Here is a 26,703-nt window from a genome sequence, read left to right on the forward strand (position 1 = left end):
AAAACTTTGAGGTTCGCCGATGACATTGTAATTCTGTCAGAGACAGCAAAGGACTTGGAAGAGCAGCTGAACGGAATGGACAGCGTCTTGAAAGGAGGATATAAGATGAACATCAACAAAAGCAAAACGGGGATAATGGACTGTAGTCGAATTAAATCAGGTGATGCTGCAGGAATTAGATTAGGAAATGAGTCACTTAAAGTAGTAAAGGAGTTTTGCTATTTGGGGAGCAAAATAACTGATGATGGTCGAAGTAGAGAGGATATAAAATGTAGGCGCAATGGTAAGGAAAGCGTTTCAGAAGAAGAGAATTTTGTTAACTTCGAGTATTGATTTAAGTGTCAGGAAGTCGTTTCTGAAAGTATTTGTATGGAGTATAGCCATGTATGGAAGTGAAACGTGGACGATAAATAGTTTAGACAAGACGAGAATAGAAGCTTTCGAAATGTGGTGCTACAGAAGAATGCTGAAGATTAGATGCGTAGATCACATAACTAATGAGGAGGGATTGAACAGAATTGTGGAGGAGTTTGTGGCACAACTTGACTAGAAGAAGGGATCGGTTGGTAGGACAAGTTCTGAGGCATCAGGGGATCTCCAATTTAGTATTGGAGGGCGGCTTGGAGGGTAAAAATCGTAGAGGGAGATCAAGAGAAGAATACACTAAGCAGTTTCAGAAGGATGTAGGCTGCAGTACGTACTGGGAGATGAAGAAGCTTGCATAGGATAGAGCAGCATGGAGAGCTGCATCAAGCCAGTCTCTGTACTGAGGACCACAACAACAACAACAACAACAACCATTCCTACAAATTATCCTATTATGTAGATTCAAGGGTTGAAAAACTTACGAAAAATATTTATTTTAAATAGTTAAGTTTATAATTTGAAATGTTCCAAAATGTCTAAAACCTTAAGAGTTCACTGTGTTTGAATAAATACATCTTTAACAAAATAAAATATTTGCTGACAAGATGATAGCACTCTTATATTTTGGTATGTAATGATTGTTAGATATTTTTCTGTTGAAATAGAATGTATGTAGGATATCTTGTTTACTTTTTGCTTTCTCTTCTTACAGCTGAAATAATTTATTTTTAGTGAAGTAAACTGGTCACTTTAGTCAGCACAGCGAAAACTAAGTCTTAAATAACGAATTTCCACATATAAGTGTTAAAATTCCACATTTTTCAAATTTGCATTGTAGCATGTTGCAACTAACATTTTGACCAGAATGTTTAAAAAAATTGATTATTAATTTCCTATACAATAAAATTTTAGTTACTGTTATCTGTCTCAAATGAATTAATAGGACGATTAATTTTGAAGAATGCTATGTTTAAGTATTATATGAGCCCCAAGCTAAAAACCACTTCCACATTAATTATACAACAAAATTTTAATTATTGTTATCCGTCTCAAATGAATTAATATGACGATTAACCTTGAAGAATGCTATGTTTAAGTGTATATAAAGCAACGTCCTTCAAACCAGCAACTTCCTTTTGATTTACAACACTATATTTAGCTGATATACTCATAAATTCCAGTAAGCAGTAAACTAATATGATTTAGTTTCTAAAGGAAAGTTACTTCACTTGACTCATTTCACTTCCCTGAATACTCTCCTTCTTAATGTACACTACATTACATGATGCATTAACTAGTTAGGAAAAAATGAATACTTCACTTTTTCTACCAGTAAAGAGTTCATGCTATTCGATTTTCAAAATGGTGACTAAGGCAGAATTGTAACACCTGTGTTGGTAGTCTCTGATTACTTTCCACATGTCAGGAGATCAAATAGTAGGAACAGAATTATCTTTAGAACTGTTCCTCAAAGATGACAGTGACCATGTGTGTGTGGGTAGCGACTGTGTGGCTACATCTGATAAATGTTTTTCTGATAACTCAGTACTCATATGGGATTCCCTGGAGGAAAGGTGGCGTTATTTTCAAGGAACACTATTGAGAAAATGTAGAGAACCAGCATTTGAAGGAGACTGCAGAACTTTTTTACTGACGCCAATATATATTGCACATAACGACCACAGAGGTAAGATGAGAGAAATTAGGGCTTGTATGGAAGCATATGGATATTCGTTTTTCCCTCGCTCCAGTTATGAGTGGAATGGGAGAAGAAGTGACTAGCAGTGGTACAGGGTACCTTCCGCCATGCACAATACTGTGGTCTGTGGCGTATGCATGTAGATCAGTATTTGACAATCTACTTTTAAACATGCCTGTCTGTTGCTCAATGCCTTCTCTATATTGTGAGTAGCAATCTAAATTAACTCATACCAGATTTCCCATTGTTTTAGAAAAGATTTGATAATTTACTCAGAGAATAGAGCTTTGGTGTTTGGTTCATATGAAAACAGGGAATGAAAATACACAGATTAAGCAGATGATCAGGTCACTCCATCAACATCTGTGGTGTGCGTACTATAAGACCTTCGGTACACACACCATCAGATTATTTGACTTGTCGCTCTAGCGAAGTAGGCGAGTGTCAGCTATGTCTCGTGGTCTTATCGTGGCGTGTTTATCTTCTGCCGTTAGGTCAGACGATTCTGGATGCTGCTTACAATTGACAGTCTGAAGTTCCTTTGGTCTTGGTACGTTAATCTTATTCTCACGTATCTCTGATTCTTGACAAAGTGTCTATACATTTCTCTTCATGGCTATGTACGGGAATATGGTAATCTTATTAGGCGCAGACTGAAACTTGGCTATAGACTAACGCAGACTAATGCAGACTCGTACAGACTAATGCAGACTGACTAATCAGAGGTCTGTACACTCGAACGTTCATGTATCACTGAGCGAGTGTGAGCCGCGAGGAGAAAAGGTTCTACATTAGCAGCAATCTCATTGCGGATCGGCGGAAGCAGAATTTGGTCCGTCTCTATGACAGCGCCATCTCGTAGTGCAAAGACAGACGAGTGCTGCACCTGCGCTGTTGTGCTTAGTGGGGCGCGCTCTAGTGGGAAAGTTGTGTACGCGCTGACTACGCGGAACTATGTACACAACAACACCCTAAGCGACACTTCTAAGGGAAAGGTTTACCAATTTGAGCTTTGTGATTAGTTTATTCCTGTGTTCACTACATTTCAACTTGTCATCCAGTTCCAGTTGAACCACAAGAAATTTCTCACACTATTTCATTGCACGTACAGCCGTTAATATCCGTTTAACAGATTTTCCGTCAGTCGTATTTCTACGGATTCTTTAATAATGGAGTCCCAGAAAGACGTTGCTGTGGACAAAATCATTGTTTTCTCATACTCCATTGAATGTCCAGTAGAAATACAATGTTCAGCAATAGCGGACTTGCTTGGCTGCAAAAGGCGGGTGTAACGTTGATGTTCAGTGCAGTGTTCTTTCACGGTGGGTGTGGTTTGACCTATGTAAGCCATACCACATTGGCACGGTATCTTGTAAATTCCGGCCTTTCGTAGCAACAGATTGTCCTTAACTGATCCCACAAGGTCCGCAATCTTCGATGGTGGGCGGAAAACCACTTTTACCTGAAATTTTTGGAGTATTCTTGCTACTTTAAACGAAGTGTTGCCAACGAAAGGAAGAAAAGCTAAAGATTGTTCCGGCATGTTCTCCTCTTTATCCGCAGAAATACGACTGACGGAAAATCTGTTAAAACGTGACAGCAGCTACCAGTTGGACAGTGCATGGAATCCCATCATCTCCACGATTTGCTCTTATCGAAGACGACAGATTGCGTCGACCGCCGTGGCAAACAGCAACGCAGAGGGCGACTGAGTTCCGCTATTCCACCAGCGAGGGCGCTGCCAGCGGGCAGTGTTGTTCAACTATCAAGTTTTCGACGCATGCGCAGAATAGTTACAGTACGCTATATATTGCGGAACGGGCGACGTTTTCGCACCACCCCCGATGTTGTCACTGCCTCCGCCAACCTTCTTGGGCGTATCGCTGTCGCCGTCCTTGACCCCACAGGTAGCGATCACCTCCCTGTTCTTCTCACCATAACGTCTGCTCACCGCCCCCCTCCGGCTCCGCACCCTGCTCCCCCTCCCAAGGTCGTCCATGACTATCACCGTGCCAACTGGGATGCCTACCGGGACTCCATCTCCACCCAGGTCGAAACCCACCCTCTTACCTATCGCCATCCTGACAACATCATCCACGCCTCGTCCTTCCTTCAGAAGGTAATTACTGACGCCGTGGAGGCCCATGTTCCTACTAAAACCATCCACCCACACCATCCCACTCTCCCTCCGCAGGCTGTCCTCCTCATCCGTGAATCCCGCCGCCTTTATCGCTCCTTCCTGCGCACTCGTGACAGGGATACACTCTACCACCACCGGCAAATACAGCGACACGTACGGAACCTTATTAAAGCAACGAAACGCCGAGACTGGCGCCAGACCTACACACGACTCAACACCACCCTCCCTATCAACTCCTCAAAGTACTGGTCCGCCTTCCATCGCCTTACTGGTTCCCTTTCCACTCCCCACTACCCCCTTCTCCATAACGATCGCCCCCTTCCTGACAACCTCAGTAAGGCCAACCACTTCGCTTCCCACCTTTCCGAGGTCTTCTCCAACCCCAATGATCCCCACTTTGATTATTCTCTTTTCTCCACCATCATGGAACGTGCCGATACCTCGGTCGCTCCACTTGCTCCTAGTCTCCAGTACTTGGAGCAGTTGCCCCTTCCAACATAAACACTCCCATTACAGCACAAGACATTAAACTTATCCTCTGGTCCAAACGCAACACGGCCCCTGGTCACGACTGTGTCACCTACCGTCACCTTCGAGAAAGCCCCTATTCCTTCCTGACTGTCCTCGCCCATCTCTATAATGTCATCCTCTCTACTGGCTTCTACCCTGACCTGTGGAAGACCTCCCGCATCCTCTTATTCCTCAAACCCAACAAACCCCCTTCTGTCACCTCTTTCTATCGTCCAATCTGCCTCACCTCCATCTTCAGTAAGGTCCTTGAATCCATCCTCTCCCTCCATCAGCACCTTGCTCAACACCACCTCCTCCCCCTTACCCAGTGTGGCTTCCGACCCTCCTTCTCTGCTGAAGACCAACTCCCCAACCTTGTTCACCTTCTGTCCCTCCAGCTCAACTCCCGTTGCTCCATCATTTTTGTTTCCCTTGACCTCCAAAATGCCTATGACCGTGTATGGCATCCTGGTCTCCTCTTTAAACTCCAAACCTACGCCCTGCCTATCAATTTTGTCCGTCTGGTCGCTTCCTTCCTCTCGCACTGTCCTTCCTATGTCACCCTCCACAACACCAACTCCCGTATCTTTTATCCCACGGCTGGCGTCCCCCAAGGTTCTGTCCTCTCCCCTCTCCTTTATCTCTTGTACACAGCTGATATGCCCAAGCCACCCCCATCAGTCCACCTTCTCCAGTATGCTGATGACACCGCCTTCCTGGCTCTCTATCCTACCCTTCAACGGCCTCAACGTACCCTCCAAACCCACCTTAACCAGTTCACCACTTGGTGTAACCAGTGGTTCCTCCGTCTCAACCCCTCCAAAACCCAGGCAATCATTATAGGCCGCACCACTCGCTCCTTTCGCCTCCATGATTTCTACCTCACCCATTATGGTCGTCCTATCCAGCTCACCCCCACCCTGAAATACCTTGGCCTCACCCTCGACCGACACACCTGGACCCCTCATCTCCAGACCATCCAGCAGAAAGCCCATTCCTGCCTCCGCCTTCTGAAACTCCTGTCTGGCCAGACATGGGGATTGCATCCTTCTACCATCCTCCACACCTACAAATCCCTCATCCGTCCTATCCTCTGTTATGCCAGCATTGCCTGGATCTCCACCGCCACCTGCTTTTACAAGGCCCTCCAAATCCTTGAACGCCATATGTTCCGCCTTGCCTTCCGTATCCGCCTTCCTTCCCCCACACGGCTCCTGTATGAACTGATCCCCTTCCCCCACCTCCTCCTGTTCCTCCAACATCTCCGCATCCTTTACATTGTCCGCAGGCTTGATCCCCCCCACCCTTTGGTTTCCTCCTTCCTCTCAACCCCACGCCCGTTGCCGCACCTCTATCACTGTATCCCTCCCTCTCTCCACCTCCATCTCCTTCATCAGGGCAATTTCCAATGCCTCCCCCTCCCAGATGACGAACTTTGCTGTGACATCTACCCTTCCTTCCAACTATAACCTGGCCTTGTTCCCCCCCCCCCCCTTCCCCAGGGCTCCCTTTTTTCCTCTTCCCTCCTTCTCCCAGAGCGGATTTTCCTCCTTCCCGCCCCCTCCCCTGAGACCCTGCACCCCATACTTGCCTCTTTCCTTCCCACATCCCTCAAAAAATGGTTCAAATGGCTCTGAGCTCTATGGGACTTAACATCTGTGGTCGTCAGTCCCCTAGAACTTAGAACCACTGAAACCTAACTAACCTAATGACATCACACACATCCATGCCCGAGGCAGGATTCGAACCTACGACCGTAGCAGTTGCGCGGTTCCGGACTGAGCGTCTAGAACTGCTAGACGACTGCGGCCGGCCCCACATCCCTCTCTACCTGCCCCTCTTCAGCGCGCCCCCCACTCATCTCCCCATCTCTTCCCCTCCCTCCCTTCTTCCAGTCTCCCTCATCTCCTTGCTCCTGGCAGATCCTCTGTTTTGATCATCGTCAGTGTGCCACATCAGTGTTGTGTTTAGTGCTGTTTCTCCTGTGCGTCAAGAGGTGTGATTTTAATTGTGTACTGCCTTGCGGTTCGCTTTGTTATGTGCTACACCATCCGTCAATACCTTTCATGCACCAGTCATACTGTACCTTGTGTTCTTTTAATTGTCGCAGTGTGTGGCCTTTTGTGTGTGCTACTTTTCAACAGTTTTTTATCTCCATTTTACAGTCACCCCGTTTTTTGTCTATTGCCTTCCATGATGTTCCCCCTTTTTTATACCTATGTTCACCATATTCTCTCCTTTGTTATTTTTAAATGTCTTCTATTGTTTGTTCTATGTCTTTCGGCTGAAGAGCAGCGCATATGCTGCTGCCAGCCCGCCTCGATGGGGAATTGAAATACAATAAAGAAAAAAAAATGTTTTCACCAGTCTGCGACGGCTCGCCTGAACATGACTGGCGGTGTCCAGTTGAAATATTGTGCGAAGTATTGAACGACGACCAGCTGCGAGCCCGAAATTTGTTTGAACACTATGTAACTTATCATCTGAGATCATCAGTCCCCTAGACTTAGAACTACATAAACCTAACTAACCTAAGGACATCACACACAGCCATGTCTGAAGCAGGATTCGAACCTGCGACCGTAGCAGCCGTGTGGTTCCGGACTGAAGCGCCTAGAACCGCTCGGCCACAGCGGCCGGCTTGCCTCAATCTACACTCAAATTATAAGTAAAAATTCCATGAAAATCTGTCTAGTAGTTTTGAAGTTTCATTTGTTCAAACAGACAAATACACAGAAACGAAAGTTTTACACATTTATTATTAGTATGGATATAGTTTACAGATTGCGTTTGTATGATGTCTCACATTAATGTATATATTGGCTATTGACACATCCCAAAAAGGTTCTCTTTATTAATGGGCTCCACTGAGCACACTGAATGAATCAATGAATGCCTTTGCTAGCTTTCGGATTGTGTGGATTATACTCTTCCAAAAATCCAAAGATGAATCCCAGACTAACAGGGCTTACACGCTGACTTGAATAATGATTTGGTGGCCGCTTCCCCCACAGAGTTCAAGAATTCCACTGGAATGTTATCTGTCCCTTCTTTCTTGTGTAATTGGATGTCTTCAAATGTTCAGTCAAAATCTTGTGCTAATTCTGAATCTTGTATGTCTTCCAAATAGGTACTCATTTCTTTTTGTATCACAAGGAGATCTTCTCCCTCCTACAAGTGTGCTGTGTACTCTTTACACCTATTATTTCTTGCACTTTTAATGAACATTTCTTTGGTTTAGAGCCCTCTGAAAGATATTTTGATTTTTCTATGGATTTAATTTGTTTTCCCTGTTACCATTTGCTTCTCGATTTTTAAAAATCTTTCCTGCAGCCATTTTGTTTTAGTTTCCTTGCACTTCATATTGACTTCATTGCTCTGTTGCCTCTTTTTCCTGGGTATTTTTCGTTTTTCCTTCTTTTAACTGTTAGTTGAAGTATTTTTTCTGGCAATTAAAGTTCCTTTACAGTTACATACTATCATGAACCCCATCTCTGTTAATATTAAAAATTTTCTATAGTTCTCGTGCACTTTTTTATGTATAACAGCTCAAAGAATTTTAAGTGAGAAGGAAGTCAGAAATAACAGTTAAAAATTTTAAGGAAATGTTCTCATTTGACTCTCATACATCTTCGTCAAAAACAGATCTCGCTGTAATATTCACTGTGATCTGTTAGGTATGATCAGGTTAGTAGTAAACAAATAAGGACAATGGTGTAGGATGAAGTTTTATCACTTCTTTTAATTTCTTTCTATCAAATTTAAGTGGAATGCCAAAAATCTGGGTTCTATGCTTTGACATCACAATTTCACAACAGATAGTGTACAACATCTCACATTATAATGCACCACATTGTAATTTACGCCATTTCAGACTTACCACTTCTACCATATACCATAACTCACTAATACACAAAAATCAACAACTGCAAAGATGCAACAGGTTGCATTTCAGAGATCATAAAATACATTAATCTTTATCATCCAAACTGTCTCTATTACAGTTAAATACTCCATTTGTAAATTATACAAATAGGAATAATGACAACAATTGTAAATTATTATTGCAATTTAAAATTAATTGGAGATAAATATTGTGTTATTTGTGCATTGTATTAGCTCTATTTACGAAAAAATGTAAAGATAATTTAGGTTTTAAGACTTAGGATTTTGATTCCATTGGAATTTAACATGGGTATTGTATTCTGTGATATGTAAGTGAGATAGGTTCACTGACCAGTTCCATTGTAGTACCTTGTTTGGATGGAATCTACTCAGTTTCCAAGCTGTGTCATTTCTAATAAAACAGTCGAGCTTTCTATAACTATCTTCACCATCATCATCAGGAGTACATACCACTGACTGCCGAGTCTGGCACGGTTTTTCGCTTGTGTGGGCTCGGTGGTTTGACGCAGCTTCTACACTACTCTATTTAGCAACTCAATAGCGTTTTCCTTCACAACAGGATAACATATTTCTTTCTTTGATTTCTTGATGTGATGTCTTACTATCTAAAACAATACCAAGTGGCTCAGCAGACCGTTTTGAATTGGATGCTTGTACTAAGCCAAATATAATGGAAAAGAGAAGTTCTAAATACAATCAGTTAATTAATTAATTCAAAACTGTCACAGAGGGATAGAGTCACAGGTGATAGATTTGTGTACAGAATTGTTTAGAAGTCAGTCTGTAGTATTATAAATGATATATGGAAGTAACTAAGTCTCACTAGGAAGACCGTTTTTGTTGTTGTGGTCTTCACTCCAAAGAGATTTCATGCATCTTCCACGCTACTCTATTCTGTGCAAGCCTCTTCATCTCTGAATAACTACTTCTGAATCTGATTCCTGTATTCATCTCTTGGTATCCCTCTACAATTCCTCCCCCACCCCCTCCCCACTTCCCTCCATTACTAAATTGGTCATTCTTGATATCTCAGATAGTATCCTATCAACCAATCCTTTCTTTTAGTCAAGTTGTGTCACAAATTTCTTCTCTCATTCTTTTCCATACCTCCTCATTTGTTACATGATCACCCATCTAATCCTCAGTGTTCTTCTGCAGCAGCACATTTCAAAAACTTCTGTTCCCTTCTTGTCTAAACTGTTTATCATCCACGTTTCACATACATATAGGGCTAATACCTTCAAGAAAAGACTTCCTAACACTCAAATCTATATTCGCTGTTAACAAATTTCTCTTCTTCAGAAATGCTTTTCTTTCCATAGTCAGTCTACATTTTATATCCTCCCTACTTTTGCCACCATCTGTTATTTTACTGTCCTCATACCAAAAATCTATGACTTTCAGTGTCTCATCTCTTAATCTAATTCCTTCAGCATCATCTGATTTAATTTTAGTACGTTCCGCTACTTTTGTTGATATTAATCTTATATCCTACTTTCAAGATACTGTCTATTCCGTTCAACTACTCTTCCAAGTCCCTTGCTGTCTCTGACAGAATTACATTGTCATTCAGCACACCTTGAAGTTTTTACATTTTCTCCCTGAACTTTAATTCCTTCGCCAAACTTTTCTTTCGATTCCTTTGCTGCTTGCTCATTGTACAGACTGAATACCACAGGGGATAAGTTACAATGCTGTTTCATTCTCCTCTTCACCATTGCTTCCGTTTCATGCCACTTGACTCTTATAACTGCTGTCTGGTTTCTGTACAAATTGTAAATAACCCTCCACTCCTTATATTATTCCTGCTACCTTTAGAATTTCAAAGTGTGTATTCCAGTCTATATTGCCAGAAGTTTTCTCCTAGTCTACAAAACTTTATAAACACAGGTTTGCCTCTCCTTAAGCTATCGTGTAAGATAAGTTATAGGGGAATTATTGCTTCACCTGTTCCTACATTTCTCTAAACTCCAAACTGATATTCCCTGAGGTCAGGTTCTAGCAATTTTTCCATTGTTCTGTAAATACTTCATCTATATTGAAAACACTATTTATTAAAGTGATAGTACAGTAATATTTACGCCTGCTTTAGTGAAATGGAATTATTATAATCTTCTTGAAGGCTCAGGTATTTCGATATCTTATACATCTTGCGCACCAAATGGATTGCTTTTCTTATGGTTAGCTCCTCCAGAAATATCAGTATTTTCGAGGGAACATCGTCTACCCTGGGGGCCTAGTTATGTCTTTCAGTGCTCTGTCGAATTCTTCTTGAAGTATTATATCTATTATCTCGTTTTCATCCTCTTCCCTCTCTGTAATACTGACTTCAAGTTCATTTCCATTGTACAGACCTCCACATACTCCCTTCACCTTTTTAGATTTCCATTCTTTGCTTAGTAATGTTTTCCATCGGAGCTATTGATATTCATACAGTTGCTCTTCTTTTCTCCAAATATTTCTTTAATTTTCCTGTAGATAGTAATCTATAGTTTCCTTCGTTATATATTCCTGTATATCATGACATTTGTTCTCTAGTTTTCCTACTTGGGATCAACAGTTTGAAAATAAACTGTTGGAAGAAGTAGTCATCCTTCTTGTCATGTAGCGCGGTCACTTTTCCCGATCGTATGGCACGTCGTAATTAGTGCTCCAGAGATGAAACTATCAGATCGAAAGAAACAACACTGAACAACGTCTGTAATCCAAAACACTTTATTTAAACAATGATGTTGTAAATACGAATTGCCCTCTGTATAAGTTAGCTAATAAGAATAATATAAGGAGGCTGAATATTAGAAAAGTTTTGATTAAACATTGACAGAACAAGCATCCTCTGTCAGATTCACTAACAACAGTGACTGTGTATATCAGATATAATGTGACCATTTCTTGGCTGACAGCACCACCGTTCAGAGGAAAAAAAATGCGATGTCCACTTTCCCGTCCAGTCCATTTTACCCCACTTTCCCCTTTTTGTAAATACATACAATTTTAATTTTGACGCATTCCACATCCATGGCGAACTCATCGCTGTATGGACCCACTGAATACAGAATAAATAAATCGGTAACAGAAAGTGAAGTCTGAAATTCTATAGGTTCCACATTTAGGTAATTTTAATAAGGGAGGAAGTTGTTGTTTGGTTACAGGTGCTGAAGAACTTAGTGGAGAAGTGCCCCAAAATACACACACTGAGGATATCCAGAGAACTTCTGAAGTTGCAGAAGTTTGCAGAAGCAGTGTCGCAGTTTCAGCACCTCCGTGTGCTGGAACTGCAAGACCACTTTATGGGGAACCGTCTTCTGCTGCGACCTTTGGGTGATGGATGCCCACAGTTAACTGTGGTGCACTTTGGATTCATGACTGTTGATCTGGATGATCTGAGATATTTTCTGAATGCCAAAAGGAACAGCCTTAAATCTATATGCATAAACTGGACAATGGAAAGAAGGTGAGTGCTACCACCTGTCCTCCAGTGATAGTACAGCTGTACATCAAGTTAATTTTTGGTTGATTAGTTCTCTTGGCAGTTATTCATTCGTTTCAGACTATGTGATATCTTAGAGCTTCGTGTTGCAAGCTCTATACCTTCAGCTTATTCACATTTTCATGAGGAAAAATGTATAATTAAGCTTGTCTTTCTCTCTGACAAAATCTTTGATTGTGTTTGTTGCAGAATTACTTTAACTCCAATTGACTGTGGTATTGTTTGCACTGTTTTTAACTGTAGTACACAGTTTAGTTCTGTGTAGTGCAACAGTACCCCTCAAGCCCCTTTCTCGCCCGCAGAGATTAGATTCCAGAGCTGTTCTAGAATTTGAGACTGTAGGAACTGAGTTGTAGTGTCTGATGAAATCAAAAAATGCTCACTTTTAAGATGTTAAACTGAAATATTCTCGTATTCAATCTGACTCTCTCAAACTACCCTGTAGTATAATACTATATATACTATAAGTGTCAGACTTATGTCCCAAAGAGCCCAGTTTTTAACTTTTCAGGCCAAGTAAGACATTAAAAATTTTACAAAAATGATTTCAGCTGGTGATTAACTTGCCTCAACAACCACATCTCGTCTATATGTCAGCGACAGAGTTGGCAAAGACAAAAAAAATTAAATAAACATTTTAAAGTTATAATTAATCCCCATCGTTGGTATAGGATCAACTGGTACTGAGGTTTTAGTTCCAAACAACTCAACATCATCCACTTCAAACTTTTTTTCATTTTCTTTGGGTGCAAGACAGAGTCCTTGATGAAACTGAAAGTCAAATATACAGCAGCAGCAGCCTTGGATGTCTACGTCTTGATAAATAACTTGCAGATTTTGCCCCAGGATGGGATGAAGATAACATGTAGTTATGACAGTTACATATACATGCACTTTATTCCATAATTGGCACACAGTCACTAGTCACAGAGTTTCCACTCTGACAGCCACTGCCGCTGCTGGAGTCCCAACAGAAACCTCCTCCTCCCCCCCTCCCCCCGCCCCCAGGAGAGCTGAGCACTGTGGGAGGAGATAGCCAGGGAGCTTCACTATTGCAGTCATTTTGATGCCTGTCTACATGGCGAAATGACCAACCAGGCCGTGGCTGACTGAAAAGCAGAGTGCGTTTGGACTGTTTCTTGGCGAACATGGGGGGAAGGGAGCAATGATGTCGATCCTGTAGTGTAGCATATAGATGGTATTCACTGAGATGAGATGGAGGGCAGTGAGTTCGGCCGTAATGAGAATAATGAGGGTGATCGATGATGATTGTCAACAGTGTGGAATTGCAACATGGACATAGCAAAGCATTGGGGTGGGGGGGAGGAGGGAGGAGGTGTCATTTCAGAATCCAAAAAAAGAGTTGCAGGCCATCATAATGTCCTGGGGACCATGATGGCGAGGGAGTACTCAGGTGAGAGTCATGATGTGATTGTAGCTATGTCCACATCCCTTGGGATGTTTTAACTATGAGAGAAATGTTGGTGCGAAAAATATTCTCGACTTGACTGATCCATTCCCTCAGCCACAATGAAATCATCGTCTACTTTGATCTGAATTTGGTCCAGTTGAAAGTGCTGCATGTCCAGTTGGAACATGAATGTACTGTCAGTGCTGCACCTGGACGACTTGTCACAAGCTGTGAAGGGATTGGAAGGTCAGGGTGATTTGTACATAGTAGGTATGGGTAACGTTGTGTGAGGTCCAACTGATTTTAAGTGGTTGACTGCCACAATGGTAGGCACAACGTGAAGGAATGTTTTGAAAGTGTTAGTGCCTCACCTGATGACTTTGTGAGACCCAGTGTAAGGAAGGCAGCTGTAGTGACAATCTGGAGCATGATACAGTCACAGTCTGCTACTGCCTTATGGACGAAGATTTTCAGAGATGTGTGCAGCTGTGGTGATGGTATCCTGAATGATGTGATGTTTGACTCATGTGACGAGAGTGGCCAGTTGTGAGGTCTCTGTTGGGTACTTGTAGCATAAAGTCTGCAGGCAGAATGAGCGACTCATTGCAGAGGACTTCTGTGAGGGAGGCACCAAGATTGTTTTTGTGAGCAGTGTGAACACCTAAGGCACCCAACCTAATACTTCCATCTGGCGACCACTGTGACACATAATGACAGTTTTAAAAGTATGGTGCCATTGCTTTGTGGATGGTAGGCCATTATGCTGTAACATCGTACACTGCATAGTTTGTTAAATAGGACCGCTTCAATCTGCCGTCCTTGGTGAGTGTTTGCAGAGATCGAGCAGCCAAAATGTGAAATCCGTATGTCGACAAATGCTCTTGCTTTCGTCTCTGCTGTAAAATCCTTGAGAGGACTGGCGTCCTTACAGCACATCGCGTAATCGGAGGGTATATATCGGCAGCCTTCAATATTGGGAAGAGGCCTCACCAGATCTATGTGGACATGCAGAAATCGAACTTTTGGAATCTCAAAACGACCGAGTTGCAGCTGCACCTAACCACCAACATGCTGTGCTGTGTAGTGAACCAGCTACTCACGGCTAACAAAATTAATACCTAACCTTCTATGCTATCTAGTTCAGTTATGAATCAAGCCATATGCAGTGATCGTGGCTCTGCCCTGCCCCTGAATTATCGCCAAATTACCTTAAAACTCTGGGTCAACCCTGCTCGTTTCAAATATGATGCGGCCTGGAAAAAAAAACTCTCTGATTTCTACTAACAAAAGTTTTACCACTTTGCCTATTATTTATCTCTGCATACAGAGTTAAGTACGGTAGAACTGTATGCACATACAGTTGTAACGATGTGGCAACAGGACATCTATTCCTAAGTGAATACACAGTGCTCAGTATGACACTAGTTACCATGTTTACTCACATCTGTGTATATTGCACCAATCGGGTGTAAGCAGCTATGCTGCCATTGGCTGTTGGATTCAGCTCAATGGCTGACGTCACAATTCGAACAAATACAATGCCTAAATAATTGCACATTGAACTCATTCACAGAAATTAAAGTGCACACATGAAACTTCCTGGCAGATTAAAACTGTGTACCGGACCGAGACTCGAACTCGGGACATTAGCCCTTCACGGGCAAGTGCTCTACCAACTGAGCTACCGAAGCACGACTCGCGCCCCGTCCTCACAGCTTCAATTCCGCTAGTACCTCGTCTCCTACCTTCCAAATTTCACAGAAGCTCTCCTGCGAACCTTGCAGAACTAGCTACTCTTGGAAGAAAGGATATTGCGGAGACATGGCTTACCCACAGCCTGGGGGTTGTTTCTAGAATGGCATTTTCACTCTACAGCGGAGTGTGCGCTGATATGAAACTTCGTGGCTGATTAAAACTGTGTGCCGGACCGAGACTCAAACTCGGGACCTTCTTCAAAGTGCACACGTTTCACACTCATCCAAAAGGTACTTAAACTAGCAGGCAAGGACAGCAACGCTAAAATTATGAATGAAAGAAATAGGTATAGGAGTAGAAACAACCAGGCGACGCCTTGTTGCAGTGGATACACAAGTTCCTGCGAGATCACTGAAAAGTGCTGTCAGGGGTGGCCGGCACTTGGATGGGTGACCATCCAGGCTGTCACGTGCTGTTGACATTTTTTCGGGGTGCACTCAGCCTTGTGATGCCAATTAAGGAGCTACTCGAACGAATAGTAGCTGCTCCAGTCAAAGAAAACTATCATAACGACCAGGAGAGCAGTGTGCTGACCAAACACACCTCCTATCCACATCCTGAGCTGGGGATGATACGGCGGTCGGATGGTCCAAATGGGCCATTTGTGGCCTGAAGACAGAGTGTTGCTGCTGATGCTGCTTGGAAACAACTACACTAATGGAAGTGAAAAAGATCTACATTAATAACAAAATTTCGCCGACATTTGTTTACAATAACGATCAAAGCAGAAGAAATGAAATAAAATTTGTGCCGCGGCCGTGACTCGAACCTAGGTCTTCCTGCTTGCTGGGCCAGAATGCTAACAATTGCACCACCACAGCACAATGGCCACCATTTCTGCACAAACTATTCACGTTGAGTGCCCTCCCCAACACGAACTTCAATTCATATCTTCTGCTTATTTTCCCTTACATCGTCACTACTGCCAGGGCTCTCCGACACTGGAATAGCACCCCAGCGTTGGATGTAATGGGAAAGTCCTGTACCATAGGAGATCTTATAGATCTCATAAGTAAATGTTTCGGTGAGACATTTAAGTCTCTTCATTATCTATGATAATGATCAAAGCAGAAGAAATGAATTAAAATTTGTGGTGCCGCCAGGCATCGAACCTGGGTTGTCTTCCTTACTAGGCAGAAATGCTAACCACTGCACCACCACAGCACAATGGGAATCGTTCCTACGCAAACTACCCAAGTTAAGCGCCCTTTCCAACAAAAACTTCAATTCATGTCTTCTGCTTATTTTCCCTTACATCATCACAGATAATGAAGAGACTTAAATGTCTTAGGAAAACATGTAATAAGAAGATCTATAAGATTTCCTATGGTTCAGGATGTTATATTGCTAGAGAAGGCCGAAATGCACGCTATAAGCTCACGCAGGATGGCGTGAGGTCTGAAACAGGATACGTAATGAATGCTATAAAGAAAAGTACTTAGCTTCTGGAATACTTAACTTTAATCCCTCATTTGTATACATCGTTCTTGATGAGACATGCTTCATACGATAACTATCAATTGCTATGGCGCCTTGCTAGGTCGTAGCCATTGACTTAGCTGAAGGCTATTCTAACTATCTTCTCTGCAAATAAACGAGGCTTCGTCAGTGTTGCATCGCTAGCTAAGTCGTCCGTACAACTGGGCGAGTGCTAGTAAGTCTCTCGAGACCTGCCGTGTGGTGGCGCTCGGTCTGCGATCACTGACAGTGGCGACACGCGGGTCCGACATGTACTAATGGACCGCGGCCGATTTAAAGCTACCACCTAGCAAGTGTGGTGTCTGGCGGTGACACTACACAGGGCTGTCCCATTACGTGCAACGCAGGGGTGCTATTCCAATGTCAGAGAGCCCTGGCGGTAGTGATGATGTAAGAGAAAATAAGCAGAAGATATGAATTTAAGTTTGTCTTGAGGAGGGCACTCAATTTGGGTAGTTTATGCAGAAATGCTGACCATTGTGCTGTGGTGGTGCAATAGTTAGCATTTCGGCCTAGCAAGCAAGAAGAACCGGTTCGAGTCCCGGCTGTGGCTCATAGTTCATTTCTTCTCCTTCGAATATTATCGTAGCTAATGAAGAGACTTAAATGTCTTAGGGAAACATTTAATTATATGACATTTATTTTGCAGAAGAAGTAAATGAAAGATTAGTTTCTTTGAACAAGTTCCAAATAGAAAGTTTACAATTTTAATAGTTGTTTTAGTCTTTGACGCGAACTAAAGCAGCTATCCTTATCTGTGAGGATGCAGGCGGTGAGGTGCAACGTCGTCGACAGCTTATTGTTGCAGTTGGACTTTGTTACAGTTGCTGCCAACATCCAGCTTTGCACGTGCGATTTATTTTGTCTCTCATGCACAACGCTGAAGTAACACACTTCAGTAGAGCATTTTAAAGTTATTTGGATCGTGGTTTACCAGGCGAATAATGCAACCTCATACTTTCCACTGTTGAACTAACATGCACACTCATAGTAAACAGTTTCTATACGCCTGTGTCAAATTAACAGTTCATGCACACAGTCGTCAGTGACGGCCCGAATATGCCTTGATATTATAAAGTATTTAAAATGCACATGGCGCAGTCACAGCAAACACTATAACTGTCCATAGCTATAGTGTCGTAGTTACACGACACAGTTCGCTTAGCAGTTTTACACAATCCAACTTCTCTGTACACTTTAAACATTCTTACCTGCCATTACAAGAAAGAGCAAATATTTATCTCATCCTTAATCAGTTGCGTTGGTACCGATTGTTCCACGACACTACACAGCACACTTTTAACCTCCTTCCTCCTTGGTTCGAACATCGATATTCTGATGGCTCTCGCTCTCTCACTCTTCTTGTGCAATATCTCAGCATACATTTAACTTCACAAAGTCATTCCAATCACACTTAATGCAATAAATGATAAACGAAGAATCAAAATATTTCATATAATCAATAAACAAGAAAACCTAATTACTAATGTCCAATAAGGAAATGATATAATTTGCATTTTATTATTTTCAACAAACAGTACTTATCAAATTATTGAACAAAATGAGCACTATGAAATATCGCCAGAAATTCATGTACAACTACGAAAAAAGAAAGAAAGCAAGAAAGAAAACAGAATAGCTCGTGTATAGGTCGCAACTAGCGATGTCTTCACATATGCCCCCCTTTTATCATGAGATGTTTCCATGAACCTCTCAAGACAAAATGTCTTCGACACATGTGAGACTATAGGCCTTATAAAATTATTTAGTATTCTAGCATGTATCTACCTGAAAAATTCGAATTTATTACTCACAACTTTTTGTATCAATACTTAAATCTGCCATGGAATACTGTGAAACCTGTCTAGCAGCAGTGACCACAGAACTTCAAAAAAATTATTTACAATATGACACTAATTAAGCAAAATATTTAAACACTGATTATTCTCTATATTTTGAACATCCATCCCTCAGAAATGTATGAATAGTATCAAAAAAAGAGAATTGCTACTTAAACAATAGTTACAACAATCTTGTACAGAACCACTGGACTCTAACCACATTAGTCTCTTGTCCACAGGAAAGACTTACTTTTTTTAAATTAGACACTCTCGGGTGTCCAATAAACTAATCGCAATAATTTCACACAATATCCCTAGAGACTAATTTTATCCACATCAGATCACACTCTTAACACACTTTGAAATGTCCTTGTAACCATTTAACTTTGTGTCTCTGTATCATTGAGTCTAGTTCAGTCTCTAGCATACCTGTTAAATTCTTCTCTTCCCAATGGACTTTGCCTGAATTTTTCTTCTCTGTTCTTATGTCTTTTAGAATTCACCCATTAACTGAGTTCTAAAGCAACTGATTAAAATTATCGTCATATTACCAAACATCTCACACCACAAGTCATCTTACTGTTCACTGCAAATTAGTATCTCGATTCAGTAGATTACAAAATTCTTCTACACAGAATTTTTCCTTAAATACTTCACTTAATTGTGTAAATTATGTTCTCAAAGCGCCTTAAACATTATGCATCAATTCCTTACTTCACTCCCAGTTGGTGGACAAATACATCTACCTATGGACAAGCCCCATAAAACTGTACCTCATTTGATTTCACCAGGTATTATCCTCCTGACAATTTACCTCTTTTCATTGATTTCCCAACCACTCTTCTATCTTCAACTCATATCCTGTCATCATTAGTAAATTGTCACCTTTATATAAAATAGTAAATCTGATTATCTCTACTTACTCCACAGTCTGGATAGCATGATAGTCAAAGAGTAATTAAGACAGACAACAGGATAGTAAAAGAGTAGGTAGGACCACAGAAAATTAAAGAAGAAATAGCACTGCTACAGCTCTGGGCCCCATGCACACTGTGACACATATTCACTAAAGAATAGTGAACCACCAGGGGTTTCTCATCACTGACACTTAACAACGTCATTTAGTTTACCTGTAGCACCTATTATTTTCAATCGTATCACTGGTGCATCCATCACCACATTACCATGTTTAAACAATATTAAAACTCTTCAGCTACTGCACTAATTTCACTATCAATATCCAAAAGAGCTTTATCTTCCCTACCATAGACTCTTATTTTTACAAAAGGTTGGCCAGCTTTCCTATCATCAACATCCTCTTTTTCGTGTAATAAATCACTTTCAAGATGTAAATTACTAACCTGGGTTGTGTTATTGTGTGTACTGTGATGGTAAGTGTCCCTGTCGTACGGCATTTCGGCTGGGATAATGTGTTGGAATCGGTGGGATGAGATTGTTATGTCAAAGTAGAGGCTCGGTGGCATCGCGTGGAAGCATATTCATCCAATACTGAACAAATGGCTCATCATACGGTTTCATTTTCGTCCCACAGATTTAATAACTCAAACCTTGTGTCAACCTAAAATTGTTGGAGTCGTTGCAGTTGGGACAGTGATGTGGCGTTTTGAGAGAGGTGGTTGAAGCCTGCTGTGTTGGTGGGGCCCATAACCAATGACACGATGAATGGAGTGGCCACCATCTTCATAATGCAGTGTACCACGTGCTAAATCCAGCAATAAAGGCAAGTGTCAGAGAGAGTCAGCTCCTAGTACTAGTTTAGTGGCATCTGTAATGAGAAAGTTCCAAAGCCGAGACCTAAGGTATTAGATGGAGATCTATACACGGTAATAGGGGAGTCATTTGGCACATGGAGCTGGATGATGGGTATGTTGTTTTTCACTGGAAAATGTACAGGAGGCGAGGTCCTCACGAACGAACCCAAGTTGATAACAAAATACTGTCTATGTATGCAGTCGAAGACACAGAGTCTGCCATTCTGCTGAAAAAGTGGTGTGTGAGACGTTTCACCGATGCATTGCAAGGTGAGGCGACTTCAGTTGTCGCCATGATCCACTGCACCCACTGTGGATTGCGCTTCTCGCTTGTGAAATCACATGGTGGCTGGCAGTTGCACACTGCGCCACTGAACTGTGTGTGGGACCAGCAGAGGCCACTCTAGGAATGTCAGAGCAGGAGGCAGGGTTGTCAGGCGTGTGAGTGTTCCAGGTGGTTAGCTGCTGTGACTTGTACACTGTGGAGGGGTTGTGTCACGCTCAGTGGTGGTGGGTTGTGGTTGGTATGGTTCAGCTGCATCTAACTGGTTGCCATGGTGTAGCTGTAGTGAATCATGGTTGGGGACATTGTTGTTTTTAGTGTTTATACATTGTTGGCGTTGCAAAAGTGTACAAATCCTTTCTGCCTTTCTTTACAGTGATTAGCATGTGTGTAAAATTATCGCCAGTTGTGTATTGGGTGGGAGCCTGACGCTCCACAGAGTCCAAAGTGCGTGGTACGGCTAGCGATGAGAAAAACAGATCAGTTAAAACCGATGCCGGTATTTTAGTTCCGAATAACCGGTTTTTTCGATATTTGTTTGGTCTCGATTGTAACAGGAGTTTTTTTTATTTTTTGCTAATAGCCGCATAAAAAACTGAAATATCAGTTCGCCATAGCAGCAATGCTACAACTTTTCGTTTTTAAATAAACCTTTTTAAAAATAGGAGTAATTTTTAGTCGTAAATTTGCATTGGTTTAAATATTGCGTTATTACAGAAAATGGTGAAAGCGACCAGGGCTATTTTAATAACTATGCCGAACTGTCCTGCAAGAATTGCATAGCATAAGAATTGGTACATCACTGCTGAGACTATGACGTCCCTGTTTCCATGTGTTGTGGCTTAAGGTATGCATGTATTTAACGCGCAAACTAAGTTGACACTCGGCGTGCTTGCTGATGCGATCGGCTGTATATGGGAAATGACTTTGCAGTCCCTCCCATCAGCCGCCGCGCCGAGTGTCAAGTTTGCTTGCGCTTTTAATATGTGTAGTATGCAAGAGTTGCCCCCACCTGGTCTGTACGGTGATCTCTCGCTGTCGCCGCCAGACATCCGTTGTGTTGCAGAATGCCATCAGCCATAGCCTGGGAATATCTTTGCAAACTGTCGTAGCAATGAAGTACAATGCTTCATTTGCTTTGAATGACTAACTATTTCTCTGCTATTTCTATGAAATAACAAAAGAGGAAGGAAATTATGGTTACGGTAATAAATTAAAAACTTAACAAGAATTCATTAATAGTATACAAAGAAAATAGAAAGTAACTGATCTGTTGCCTGTGTCTTCATAATATGCCTCTATCTTCTAGTAGCCCTTGAAAACGAACAGATTAACACGAAAAATAGAGTCCTTTACCTCAGTTTTAACCTTTTAGCACTGGCTCTTCATAATACCCAAATAGTGGTATGATCTCCGATTACAACAGGATATTTGAGCAGAGTTTTAAAAAATTAAAATCAGTGTGAGAATACCGGGATTTTTTGTAGTATTCAACCACTAGTCACTTTTCGAGAAAAGTAGGTAAATGTGAATAGACTACGTTTTCTTTTATTTTTCCATTTTAATTCGATATTTTGACTCTACTGATCCGGAAACTGAGTCAAATTTTTCAGTCTTTGTTCGATTCCTACGTTTATTACAGAGAATAATAAGAATAATAAACGTAAAATCGGTTATTTCAGAAACCGGTTATTTTAAGCGGTTTTAACAGTCAGGTTAAAGTGACGTGGGAAAAAAACTGATATAACAGAAAACCGGTTGTATCAGTGATAGCTGTCATCCATAGATCTAGCGTAAGATTAGTACCAGCCAATGTAGGTAACTGGCGCCAAAGCTGTGAAATGCATTGTAGAAGACCTGTTTTAATTACTGCTCCAATGTCTGTGAAATGCATTGGAGTAGTGCACACTTTGTGGCGCAATCTGGGAGAAAAACATCACTGATTATGTTAGCGTTTTCACTGAGGTGGCTGAGCAAAGCGACGAATTTTGCACTGTTGTCCAAGAGACTGTGGGTGACCAGAATGCACTCAGCAACTGCCAATCACATTTTCGGTTGGTCTGGGCTGAATGGAGGCAGCATACATGCTGAACCAAACTGAATGGTGGAGTCGGTGCACGATAGTGCTGAAGGCTAGGACAATGTCTGGACTAGGTAAGCAGTGTGAATGGGGTGTTCAAGATCGGATGGATGTCTCACGAAAGGCATGGCATTAGTGAACCTTCGAGAATTTACATGTCCAAGAAGCTGGTGCACAGTATGTGAATGATATGCATGCAAAGTAAAGTCTAGAATAATGTAACCCAGCAGATTGTCTGTAGTGTTCCTTGTTCGGCACCATAGGTATCATTGTCAGAACAGGTGACATGGGGCTGAGAGTGATCATTTTTCTGCTTGACAGGATCAGTTACTGAGTATTTCACTGCGAAGCACTGAACACACCTGTGTGAAAGTCAGTCTTTTCATAGGAATTTTGGTAACTGACAGTTGCAAGATGACTCCATTGTCGACATAATATCTGAACTGGAAACATAGAAGTGTTCAGATGGGGCATATGTGGTCGTCATGGGCCACCAATGTAAATTTTACCCCAGAATGGGATAAAAGTAACTTGTAGTGATGACACATTTAGGTGTAGCTTGCACTTTATTTGTAACTGACACAGGACGAATTCACGTCGAGGTTCATGGCTAGAATAAAGCACACTGAATCATAGCTCCTTAGATATTCCACACCAGGTTGCTATCGCTAATCAGAGAGTTTTCTCTCTATGACGGCCATTGTCAGTGGTGGTGTTCCAACAAACTTAACATGTTACATTGTTGTTTAGATCAAATGCAATTAATTTTGGTGCATTACAATATTTGATATTTTTTGTTACATTGTATGTCATTTGAGTACTAATTTTATTGAGAAATCAAGTTTCATCCAATGAAATGGTTTTAATTTCGCCAAAATTCAATTTTAGACATTCACTTTGAATAATATTTACGTAATTGAATTGATGTGAGTAATATTGGCTTTCAGCACTTACCCAAATGAGGCCACTAATGTACCACGCAATTAAATTCATAAACAATCTGGGTTTACTTATAAAGAAGCAAACAAATATTGTCAATTTTTATATAACATTAACAGTTAAGTATCTAAGTGTTTGAAAACAACCACAAGTTGCACTTTGTATTTTTTATTTACTAGTTTCGCTCTCCAAATGAACAAGATCATCTTCAGTATATCCAATGTAAAATGCAAATTGAGATAATATGGAAAACTTAAACTGACATTATGTGCAGTAAGTATTCTATTTCCAATATGGTGACTTATGTTTATAGTTGGCTCACAGTACTAAAGATCGCATTTAAAGTTGGCTGATAGCTCTAGACGTTAAACTATCTGTTCTCTAATACTTAGATTTAATATAATTTAAAGTACATTAATAAGTTTTGACACTGACAGCGCCAAAGATTAAATTGACTGGACAACAGTAGTTGTAACGTCTCTAAAGATAATTTACAACTGCAGAAAACAAAATTTACATTTTAATCACCTCTCTTATGAGTGTGTATGTAGACACCTCATATCCATACATATCTGCTTATCTTTTAAAAAAACGAGTTCATCTGTAAAAATTAAAATATCTTTCAAAATATGTTATAAAAAATATATATATTTAAAAATGTCTTTAACAAAAACGCTTTCTAAACAAACGTTTTTAGAAATATCTCTATTAGGATAACATGGCCTTTATTATATTTTGGTTGCTTATCTGCAACACTTCATCAGATAACTGGCAGACCCACATAAGATAATTCGTTCTGTTCATTTATTGACTTTTGTGGGTTTTTCTTCTTTTCTACTACATTTTAAACGTAGTTTAAATGGAAGTTCTAGTACAGGCAGTTTAATGTTTAGACCTATCAGGCAACTGTAAACGCAATCTTTAATGCTGTCAGTCAACTTTTAAAAATAAGTCATGATGCTGGAAATAGAATATGTACTTTACATAACATCAGTGCAAGCTTTCAGTATTGTCGCAATTTGTATCCGTTACAGTATATACTCTGATGACGCTCTTGTTGATTTGAAGAGTGCAACCGGTAAATAAAAAATAGAAGGTCGCTTTGCGGCTGTTTTCAAAAAGTTATTTTTAACAGTCACTCCCTCTACTCCTTCTGCAGACAATGGTTGCTCCAGTTAAAGTTACGTATCTCATACTTAGCTATTTTTAACCAGTGTTACTAAATTATTGCCTCTTATTATTGTTATTAGTAAATTCAGTATACATGAAAAAACAATTTCAAAGAACATGCGTACTAAACAGCCTGAAAAGACACGCTTTAAAATGGGAAAAGAAATATGCACACTAATAAAGGTATCGACCAATTGACCTGTTTCCAGCTGGAGCAGTTACAATATTATTCTACCATCCCAAATTTCTGTTGTTACACAGGTGCATCCTTCCATTACTGTCAGTCTGTGCTGACAGCTTGGAACGTTTGGAACTTTCAGAGTACAACATACACGAGGAAGAATCAGTGGAAGCATTCACTGCCCTGGGAACCTTGAAGAACTTGCAGGAGCTCAAGATGTTAATCTTCTATCCAGCACCACCTGGTGCAGCTCCTCTGGCATTCGAGTAAGCGATGTGGTGAACCCACACAGTTTTTTACGAATGTATACACTAATAGGAATAGGATCTATTGTAATTCCTCAAGCTTCCAGCAAATCCAGTTGGTCTGAATGCCACACACTTTCAGCTGCTTCTGAATGTGAGTGTGTGTGTGTGTGTGTGTGTGTGAGAGAGAGAGAGAGAGAGAGAGAGAGAGAGAGAAGGGGAGAATGAGAGAGAGAGATTGAGAGAATGAAGAGAGAATGAATGTGTAAGTAAGGATGAGTGTGTGACAGGGTGTGTATGTAAGAGAAAGAGAGAGGGAGAGGGACAGAGCGGGGAGGCCTGAGGGAGCAAGGGAGGGAGAGGGATTGTGAGTGTGTGTGTGTGTGTGTGTGTGTGTGTGTGTGTGTGTGTGTGCGTTTTGCCATTGAATTACAACACTGGGGATAAAAGAATGCTGCCCCAGACAGAAAATAAATTGGAAGTTAATCGTCTTCCTGAAGAATAAGCGTATGAATGAAATATAAGAATTGATGTGAGAATTTATATAAGAATGAAGCAGAATATGAGAATTTAAAACGAGTGTAACCCCTCAACATACCATAGCACATGTATTACGTAATAATACGCTTACTGTGAAATCTAGTTGTAATTTTACAATTAATGTAACATCCTTATATCTCCGAATTTGATAAGGATCGTTCGTGAGGTGTCCTTCTGCAGTCATGGGTACATAAATGAAAACAGTTATTTGAAACAAAATAAAAGCAATCATTGGGTTTCGAACATGGGACGCAGAAGTACGAAGTCGTGATGCTTACCATTTTGCCACCATTTCATCCGAGAGTATGGCGCAGTAAAATACATATAACGTACCTAGAAAAAACATAGGACGCTTGGCCATTGTTTTTTCAGAAACAGTGGAGTATCTAAGGATCGGCAGAGACACACGTTTGTTTAATTTGACTCCTCTTTCACTGAGCGATGATGGCACTTGCTGTGTCCTCCCCATAAGCAAATAAAGGCAAAATGTCCCGTTTTCATTATGTCCAGATGCTTCAAATAAGGGCATTAAAAACATTACTGAACAGTTGTAACAAGCTTCTTCAAAGACAAGGGAAAATGTAACAGGTTCTTGATTTCTATGAACATATGACTGATCTGAAGAAGCCATTTCAAATAAACTAAAATCTATCTTAATTGAATCAACTGTGGGTTCCTGGTGAAACACTGTAAATTAACTATGCAAACACTGTCTTTTGCCTTGTTTAACAATGTTATTATTAATGTTACTGCATAACCTAGGTTTCAGGCTATAAGCCCATTTTCAAGTACATTACTGATTCCCAAAGATGATAATGCACAGATAAACATAATGTCGAGGCAAAGATAATCATCTCAACGTATCGATCGATAGCTTAAAGTAAAATTACGTCAAT

At 41.0% G+C, this 26,703-nt stretch overlaps 1 protein-coding gene across 1 annotated transcript in view; it reads left to right on the forward strand.

Moving 5' to 3' along the window:
* The window catches only part of LOC124552701 (F-box/LRR-repeat protein 7-like), a 129,244-nt gene that overhangs the window by 60,209 nt on the left and 42,332 nt on the right, over nt 1-26,703 (forward strand). The window contains exons 4-5 of the mRNA XM_047127041.1: nt 11,774-12,075; nt 25,103-25,288. Of these exons, the coding sequence (XP_046982997.1) occupies nt 11,774-12,075; nt 25,103-25,288 (488 nt within the window). The remainder of the gene's footprint in view (nt 1-11,773; nt 12,076-25,102; nt 25,289-26,703) is intronic.

This window comes from Schistocerca americana, chromosome 10, assembly GCF_021461395.2.
Source record: "Schistocerca americana isolate TAMUIC-IGC-003095 chromosome 10, iqSchAmer2.1, whole genome shotgun sequence".
NCBI lineage: Eukaryota > Metazoa > Arthropoda > Insecta > Orthoptera > Acrididae > Schistocerca > Schistocerca americana.